The 9,996-nt window shown below is 42.4% G+C and overlaps 1 protein-coding gene across 1 annotated transcript; it reads right to left on the reverse strand.

Annotated features, from left to right (window-relative positions):
• Window positions 1-674: 674 nt before the first annotated feature.
• Window positions 675-9,276, reverse strand: pskh1 (protein serine kinase H1). The gene is made up of 4 exons (XM_068312606.1): window positions 8,973-9,276; window positions 6,725-7,421; window positions 4,980-5,897; window positions 675-2,389 (listed from the first exon to the last, which is right to left on the reverse strand). The coding sequence occupies exons 2-4, from the start codon at window positions 6,791-6,793 to the stop codon at window positions 2,072-2,074; spliced, it is 1,305 nt and encodes a 434-aa protein (XP_068168707.1). The 5' UTR covers window positions 6,794-7,421; window positions 8,973-9,276; the 3' UTR covers window positions 675-2,071.
• Between the last annotated feature and the right edge of the window lie 720 nt (window positions 9,277-9,996).

Raw genomic sequence — 9,996 nt, forward strand, 5'->3', positions numbered from 1 at the left:
CGTCTGTGGTGTAACTTCAGTCTTTCTGGGCAAACAACATCAAACTTTGTCATTTTAGCCATTGGACCTTTCCCAGGAAAGATGCTAGCTTTACAAGACGTCTGTGGAATGAAACATTACAGCGCGTTTTAAGAAAATTTCTCTTAAGATATTTCTATCACTCTGCAAAATGCCAACGCGAGCTCTTTCAGTGTGTTAAGTCAGCAGGTTGTCACTGTAGCATCACATGATGGAACAAACCTTAAAAACGCCTTAAGTTTTTCGTATCACCTGTTGCTGCAACACACAACCATCTGCTGGTTTTCATGGAGGCAGGATTTGCAACTGCACAAATGACATGTACAACACGGAACAATCTTGAAAGAAGAAAACTGCATCTGCAGAACCTCAGCAGTGTATGAAACTCACATATTGGGTATCGCAAAGAATGATGGTTAAAACAGAGGTTTCAGATGTGACGTGCCGCTCCTTTGTGAAATATGAAATTATACCAGCAGCACCTCAACAGTGATGTGTGCATGCACCAGTCGTCAGACCAATAAAGAGGGTACATCTGTAAACACATTTTACCCTGGAGTGACTGTTAAAGGCGTCGCACGACTGGAAAAAAATGTATGAAATCCTGAGTTAGAATAATCAGACCCTATGCAGGAAAAGATCCTGAAACACTCATCTTCATTTTTGGCATATTCAGTAATTTATTTAAGATATGTTACGTTTGTAGAATGTGAAGTGGAAGTGTTCATGTTACATAATCAATAAACAGCATTTGATCAAGTGTCTGCTCATGTCTCTATTTCTCTTCAAGCTAAACGGCTAACGTTAGCTTTGTCAGTGGGTTCAGTTAGCAGGTTGTCACTGTGGAATCACATACTTCAAAAACAATAAAAACAATTATTTGCATTATTTCAGATTTTTTTGTTCGAATGTGAAGAAATCTGTCATTTTATGCATTTCATTTGCTTTTTTCCTGTCGTAACTCACAGCAGAAAGGATTGGAGGTGGCAAACGTGAGCGAACATTGTATGAATAAAACTACAAGACATTATCTCATCTGGTGACATTTCAGCCAGACTCAAGTCAGACATTCACCAGTACAGTATTTTCTGTTCTATAAGCACACTGGACTATAAGGCGTACCTCCAATGAAAGGCCTATTTCAAAACCTTTTCATATAAGGTGCATCTGATTACAAAGCACACCTTCAATGAACGGCCTATTTGATCTTTTTCATATATAAGGCGCACTGGATTGTTAGGCACACTGTCAGTTTTTGAGAAAATTAGAGGCTTTTAGGTGCGCCTTATAGTGCGAAAAATACTGTAATGGTGGCTGACCTCTGACCCACACTGCTTCTTTCAGTCGTCAAACGACGTCCTTGGTTTTCATTTGGATTTAGAGAAATTACATCCTGTGTGTTTAACTCTGACACATAACAGCTTCACAATCTTTTGACAGCTTTAGAGCAAAGAAATTACAGAACAATAATGGCAAGATGAGATAAGTTGAGAGCTGATCAAAGTGTTCATTTGGCCCTCAAAGTGTGTGGTCGTGTGTTTCAATCGCCCACATCTTAATGTCTGTTAATTAGTACAATAATAAATTCACAGCAATTTTCAATCAGGAATGAGTGAGGGGCATTCGCTTCCCCCTCCCAACAACTCTGTTCAACAGATCCTCATGGAAGGTCATTATCCAGTGACCGTCTGAATGGAGACTAATTATCATGTCAACAATAATAAATAAATATGTAGAGACACAGGGATTGGATTGAAAAAAGAAAACCAAAGGAACAGAAAGGCACCATCCCACCAGAGAAGGAATGAATGGAGAGATGATGGAATCCTTTGCTGTTGTGTCCTTTTCTGTGCTCATCCAGAGACACGCTGCCGAAGGAATTCATAGATTATTGTCTTAATGATCATTTCTGGCTGCTACAGTTTTAACTGGCACTGCTTTACTTTGGCTGGCAGCCGTGGATTCAGTCCAGTTGTGCTCTTTTTCAGAGACAGAAAAAAGTTCAGTTGTTGTCGTGCCGTCTGCTACAGCCGCTGGCTGCCGTGTCCCTGTTTCAGCCGTTGTATTGCTGCTGGTATCGACGGTTTAGCTCACGCAACTCTTTCTCTCGTACCCGACGGGCTTTGTTGGATTTGGTAGAACGACTGGAGCGAGTGGACTGGGCCGACTTGGTGCTGTGGCAGCGGGACGACGCCCGCTTTAGGAGGTTCTGAGATATGCAGCGCTGGAGGTTCCTCATGGAGGAGGAGGCGGCCATGCTGATGATCCAGGGGTGCTTGAGGGCCTGGCCAGCAGTGAGCCGCTCACTGGGGTCCACCGTTAGAATCCGCTCCACAAAGTCTTTGGCCAGGTTGGACACGCTGGGCCATGGCTGGGGAGATGGTTAGAAAACAAAATGAGAAAGAGAGACATCATCAGATGTTTAAGCCATGTTACCTCCATCATCTGTTTGTCAGAAAAAAAGCAATTTTTCCTTTCAGGATACACAAAAACAACAAGTTTCCAGATGCTGCTTGGATGCATCTAAAACAGATAAGGTACGTATCCATAGAAACATCGGTTTCTAATAAGTTTACATGTATGTGTTGATCGTTATTGTTTAGATTCAGTAGATGTTTATGCAAACAGCCATATGTTCAGCATCAGCGCTTTGGTATGAACACTAGAGGGCAGTAGAGATATAAAGCTGAGAGCATCTTGAACCATGAAAGGACCTAACACTAAGATTTAGGCTGAAAATATACATTCATTTGTTCATAACCATGTATCAAAATGTATTCATTTTGAACAGAAAGATCATAATTCCTCAAAAGTCTAAAGATGTTCCAAAATGAAGGTATCTGAACTCAAGCGGTCTTATCTTTAGATTCCACTTAACTGCTGGTAGTGAGTGGAACTCCACCCCCTGCCCAGACTGGAATTGGAAACATCAGCACAGCACGCCTCAGCGTTCTCATACATAAACACACATCAGGGCTTCCTATACATCCATTTATTTGTGGTGTCTTGTCATAACACCAACGAGCCCTGGATCTCCTCTTCCCTCTCTTATAATATGGCATCCAGGTAAACCCACACCCCAACAAACACTGACACCTACTGGTTATCAATCCCAACTCACTGAGGCTGATATTAAATCTCTGTGTAGCTTTTTTTAAATTTTGTTTTAAGATATAAATAAAGACTGTTGTAATTTATTCGCATGTGAGAAATACTGCAGAGAGTCACATGATTCCTGCCTGGCAACCAGTTGTTTTCAGTCTCCTGCACCCCCCCCCCCCCCCACCCTCCTTTGCCCACAGCAGGTAAATCACAGCTTGGCTAAAGATACATGACACATATACAACCCTCAGACATACATCTGTCCTCTGCCTTCAACAATGTCCGGGCTGTGATTACTTCTTGAACTGCAGCTGTAAATAAGAACATATTTTATTACCAGTTATTCAAGTGGGTCCACCTCAGCTCCTCCTCTCATTTGTCTCCAGGACCAGGTCCTCTGAACTAAAGGTCAGAGGCTTCTGTAATATACATCCACAGTATAGGCACTCCCCTATTTTATCCTTACAGTATAATAACTCCTTAATGAAACCATTAGTACTTGTAGCTCTTAAGTTATGAACGTTTGACTCATGTTTTAAGCCACAGTTAACTCCATCATGGATGCACGAGTATCACAGAAATTCTTTTCTGGAATTAGACAACAGGAAGAGAGAATGAGTAACACAAAAGGCATGCCACGGTGAAGGTACGCATAGCAACCACTAGCCAAGTCATTTTCACCACAGATCACCTACAAAACCAGAGGACCCTACAGACTGGAGAAAAAACCGCCACCAGCTACGTTTTTCAGAACTGATAATGCAGACGTTTTATCTTTTTTTTATTGATCTGATGATGAACAGTACAGCAGAGCTGTGCTCTCCTGCTGGAGTAATAACACAGTGGAAAACTCCAAGCTGGCCTTCATTTGACAGACTGGGGAAGATAAAATTGTATTATATTAATTAATTCTTTAATTACTGCACTGCTGCTAGCCACTGCGTGTGATCATAACTAGACTAAGTTAAAAGGATATCCATGTTGTGGTAATCAGCTAAAACAAAAAACATAAATTGTTGTCATGTTAGAAGAGATTTAGGACTGCCCTGCTGTTGTTCTAATGAGAAACCCTGATTCATTTTTTTAACTTAGTCATCCAGGTGCCAACTCAGACTGAAATATTAACCTAATAATCATCATTTCAAAAGTACGGTGTCGTTTACTCCGGGGAAACGTTCTCGAGTTCCAAGAACAACTCAAAACGCTTGATTACATCCTTCCTGCCTGTTCCTACATTCGCTGGTCTGAACTCATCTCAACGGTACAAAAGCTGACATCTAAAGGGTTCCCCAGAAAACTGTAAAGAATGGACTGCTATTCAATAGGTACAACAAAACTGCTGAGCTGGAGTGGCTGTGGGCAAAATTAAACATCCCACGCTATGAAAGAACGGAGCGACCGCTCAGCATCCTGTTAGTTTGACATAGAGATAAAGCACTCAGGTACAAACGTAAAGGGTTAGACACACTGACTTACAAAGGACAACAAAATAAGAAAGTATGGTAAGATAGACAAGGCAAGGAGGTAGAGGAGGTACGCGCAATTCTATTGTCTGACGGCATCCGGAAGTGTGCTCCGTTCTGTGAGTCTCGAAATTCCGTGAGACACAAAAGTAGTTTAAACAGTCTATGTGAGTGTGGGAAAAGGTAATACAGATAGAAGGTGGTTTAATATCAGTATGGGAAGGGTTCATAAACTTTTAAATTACCGTAAATAATAAGACAAATAGTTTGTCGCTGTATCGCGGAATTCGTTATTTGCATGTGGTTCCTTGGAACACATTGACCGCGAGTAGCGAGGGCGCACTGTGTTCCGAGCATGGCTGAAGTCTGCTGGTGTGTGCGTGATCAATTCCTCACCTCTCCAGAGAAGCTGTACTTCCCCTTGAGGATCTGCCGGTACAGCCTCATGCGGTTGTCATCCTCGAAGGGCATGGTTCCGCTCAGCAGGATGTAGGATATCACCCCCAGTGCCCACATGTCTACAGCATTTGTATAGGGCTTCCTCACCAGGATCTCAGGGGCAATATATTCAGGTGTTCCGCACGTGGTCTTCATAAGACACTCGTCCCCCTTTTTCCTGCTACTAGCCAAACCAAAGTCGGTGATGATGATCTTGGAATCGGCTCCGGGGTGGTAGTACAGCAGGTTCTCTGGCTTCAGGTCTCGGTGCGTGATCCCCAAAGTATGGAGATACTTGACACCGTCCAGCACCATCTGCAGCACTCGTGTGGCGTCCCGCTCAGTGAACGAGCCGCGGGCGATGATCCGGTCGAAGAGCTCTCCTCCGGTCGCCAGCTCCATCACCATGTAGACTCGCTCCGCCGTCTCAAACACCTCCATAAGCTGGATGATATTGGTATGACGGACGCGCCGCAGTACACACAGCTCAGACTCGCACACCTCCCTCCCCTCCCGGTAACGAGTCTCAATCATTTTGATTGCGTAAGGCTGCCGGGTGCTTTTGTGTTCCACGCGGACAACACGGCTAAAACTCCCACGACCAATCAGAGCTTTGATATCATATTTGGCTGTGACTCTGGGGTCAAACTTGGCTCGATATTTCGCCACCTTCTTCCGCTGAGGGTCCGACAGCTCTGATGGATCCTTAGGGGGCTGAGCTGACGCCGTGGGAGTGGCGGCTTGGGCCTGACAGGGGGAGGTAGAGTCAGATTTGTCACCTCTTCCTCCACTGGCTCCATCCGTCTTGCTCCTCGTGCCATCCCCTCGTATGAAATGCTTGTAGATATCTGTCTGAGGAGGCGGGGGAGGATCAACCTGAAAAAACAGGGAACTCAGTCAGTCATAGATTTACATGAACTGATGGAAACAAAAGTAGAATCTTCTACAGAGAACGGAGGAAAGTCATATGTAGAAAAACACAACGCACAAATACTCGTCAGGGCTCTTTCACAACTTCCTTGTTTGGCACTGATGTTCTGACTTTATAGTCAGAACCAAAACACCCAGGGTGCAACCTCCCCTGAAACAAAGAGGCTTTGGTCCAACAGGAATAGGGGGTCTCAGTCCGGATCAAACTTATATAACGTACCTGGTTTGGACATTCAGCTGTGAAAAAACCCTGAGACGACAGACAGAATAGCCCGGTGAGACTGACTATTTTGGGAGTGTTTAAAGTCAGAGAACAATAAATCAGCAGAACATATTTAAACTCCTCCTGTGTTCTTGAGTCATGGTCCTGTCATAATGCCAAAAAACATATTTGCAAAACATGCAGTCTCACTGAAATAGTTGATAAAGTAGCCAAACATTTTAAGTTCATTTTCCAGGGAATGTGTCAATAATTTCATGGGTGCAAAGAAAAAGAATGGTTCAAATAAGCCTGAAGAACTGAACACATACCATTAGACTGTGAGAAATTATATTAAACATTTAAGTCATTTAAAACTGAATGTCTAATTAATTCAAAAATCAGAGGTAGTTGCAGCAAAGTCCTACAAGAAGCCCAATCTTACACATGATGATTTGCTGCATTTTTTTGGTTGTCTTTTTTCATTAATCATAAATTAAATATGCTTTTCTAATTATTTTATGGGAAATAATCATATCATTAGCATTGCTATTAAGAAGATCATCCAACTGACCTTTTTGACCAGGTCCAACTGAACATCCCCTGGAGGCTCAGGGAGGACCTTACTGTTCCTGCACCCCATCACTCCGCCCGGGGCCGCTGCCCAGTCAGCCACACAGGCCGCCAGGAGCCCTGCCTCATCACCGCAACAGTTGATTCAACACACCCACATCCAGACTGCAGCCACCATCAGACCCAGGGTTCATGAATCAAGCTGAATAAACCCACTCAAATCCCAACAACCTGGCATCAGCAGACACACTTCATGAATTCAACCACAACATCCACTCAAGTCCAGTTTAAGACGTCCAAACATTCATGGATACATGGTGTGCAAGCACGTCGTCCGTCGCCATCAGCAAGTCCTTCACTGCTGCTTGATTTCTGTTGCAGTCTCTTTCATGGGCTTGCAGCGGGTCTTGTACATATAGCCAGGCTGCAAAGCAGGCAAGTTGGGTTGTACCTCAGGGACACAGAAGGCCCCCTTCTTACATGGTGTAATATGCTGAGAAAAGATCTTTAGTAATGATGCTCATGGTGGAAAAAAGCTGACTGGAGCAGGGAAGTGTGAGTGATTATCTAAAATGAGTTTAAATTCCTTCTCCGGTAAAAAACAGCATCAACTCTGCTTCGATCCATTGGGAGAAGCTGCAGCATCAGCAGCAGATGAAGCAGGAGAATCACAGGCTGGGGAGAAGCAGAGAGAAGCTCTGAAACAGAGAACAGAAAGTACATGAGTGAAGACGGTCAGGGCCACCAAGCACACTGACATCTGCTGACGGATGACATTTCAATGGCTACAACAGCATTTTTGTATTTTAAAATTTATAAACATATGACTTATCTTAGCAATAAAAGTAGAAATAATTTGTGTATGTAGTGGCATGATGAGGCTATTTGCTTTCACAAGCAAATCATGAATATAGAAGCTGCAGGTGGAAGGTACATTATTCAATCATTATGGTGCATTAGGTTTATTGGTAAAACACAATTTATAAACTACTTAAAATAATCACATCACACAAGAACAGTCTGACTGGTGCAGTGCAATAGACAGTACAACCCTCTATTCCCTAACGATAATACAAAATGGTAATTTTACTGATTCCTGTGGTGACAAGATGATTCAACTGCTTGATGCAAAGCATCTCCACTTTTTACTACAAACCCTTTGGCTGCTATGAGCTGCTGCAAATATATTGCATATCCAGATACCAGGTACTGGCAGCATTCCAAAGGAATCTTAACCCATTCCTTACGGCCTCAAGTTCTGGAGTATTCCTGATTTAAACGACTGCAACAACCTTCTAATCCAACAAAAAATAGTTTTTATGGGAGTTAAACCAGAAGACTCCAGAATAATCTTGGACTTATTGAGAAGTCTTGGTGGACTCTGAAGTCTGTTTGGGACTATTGTGATTTTGACATCCTCACAGTTGGAGACTTTATTCTAGTGTTTCCTGATACTTGACATAACCCATAAGACCCTCTTCATGCTGCAGCATCTGAAGAGCAGAGCAGCTCCAGAACATCACAGAGACACCAACACGATTCACTGTAGGTAGAGTGTTATTTACAGCATCAGCTCCATTCTTCATCCTCCAGACAGACTGGTCCACAGACGCTAGAAGGTCCGGTCTGGTTTCATGAACAGCATACAAGAACTGTTGTATCTTATCTACATGGTTCTATACTGGAACTGACCTTCCTTGTGCTTTGGGTCAGCTGTGGTTCATCTTGAGGCTCAGACATGAAATATTTATATAAATTAAGACATAAGACAGAAAGTGTCTCGACAGAGTAAGTTCATTTAGATTGGGACAGTGTATTATAGCTGATTGACAGGTTAGCTCTCCTGGAGAAGAATATTCTGGGCTTTGAATGATTTTGGGACTGCCGCAGTCAGAAAAGTCAGAATTCTAATGTATTAATGTGTTATAACTGTTGTATCAACACAATATAATATCTTAATATCTTGTATGGAGTTTCTAAAATAAAAGGTAAAAAAAAAAGAAAGATATTTACTCCTTAAAACATTTGAACTGATGGTGGAAACATAGTCAAACGTAAACTAGACACTGTTCTGAACACGTTCACAGCTAATAGTGTCAAAGTTTAGTTCACGTTTAAAATGGCCAGGCCTTTCATGTTTGTTCTTTTGCCGAAAACTATGTGGACCGTTACTTTTCGACAACACCAGGATAATATATAAAAACTTTCACAAATAACATTTCAGGCTTAAAACAGACAAACAAACTCACCTCATGACTTATCCGAGATAGCGGAGTGTTGGAACATGCTAACTAGCCTGCTAGCAGCAGGGCAGGACTCCCAACTTTGCCAAATCCAGCCTCCTCACCCCACTCTCACTCAGCTGGGCTCTCCATTTTCACCTCGCACTTTTTCAACTTTATTCCCGATGACAAACAAGTCCGAGCCGTCACGTCGTCACTCAGAAACATTTGGTATCAATTTCAACGTTTATGTAGTGAAAGAAATACAGAAACACATGAAAAGTTTCCCCGTTGGTCGCTTTTCTGGACGGTGTTTTTCGACCACCTTCTCACAGCCAGAGGCGCGTGAAGAGCGACAGAAACAGACACGGAAGTTCCGGATAATATCTTCAAAATAAAATCCTTGGTTGAGCGGTCTAGGAATCAGTCATTTAATTAAATGATTTTAAGAAGAAGAAAAAAAACGCCAGTCATGATGTTTTCCTGTGTAACATATTTTAGCTGGTTTTGCATTTTATTTTAGACGATCAGATCCAAAAAGTATACACAGAGGACTCAAAAGATTTAATTTAATTTTATGTACAGGTTTGATCAAGAACGCACACTACAGTTAATGATTCAAACGCATGCATGCGTATACAGTATATTAGTGAGCGACGTTTCCACTCATTTTATCTTATACTTTTTTGTTGGTTTTTAAGCTGTGTGATATTATTTTGTTCAAACTACTGTATTGATTGACATTAACGAAATATCAATTCACCATTTAGCTCTCTGACATACTTATTCATCTTTTCCTGTTTTGTGTTTTTGTCATGTTTGACAGCACCCTGTACAAACTCCCCCCCCGTGGGATTAATACAGTACAACTCTTTTTTTCAATGCTCTTATTTTGTAGATGTGATTCTTCCATTTCCTGCTTCAAACCATCTGTCTCCGGCTAACAGAACGGAGGTTCTATTCCACCCAACTTCTGCTGAGAGGGGACGACCTCCCTCGGCTTGTTTCGACCCCATTAAATCTTCACCGTCACTTCCTGGATACAGAGAAG

The sequence above is a fragment of the Antennarius striatus genome, chromosome 4 (assembly GCF_040054535.1).
Source record: "Antennarius striatus isolate MH-2024 chromosome 4, ASM4005453v1, whole genome shotgun sequence".
Taxonomy (NCBI): domain Eukaryota; kingdom Metazoa; phylum Chordata; class Actinopteri; order Lophiiformes; family Antennariidae; genus Antennarius; species Antennarius striatus.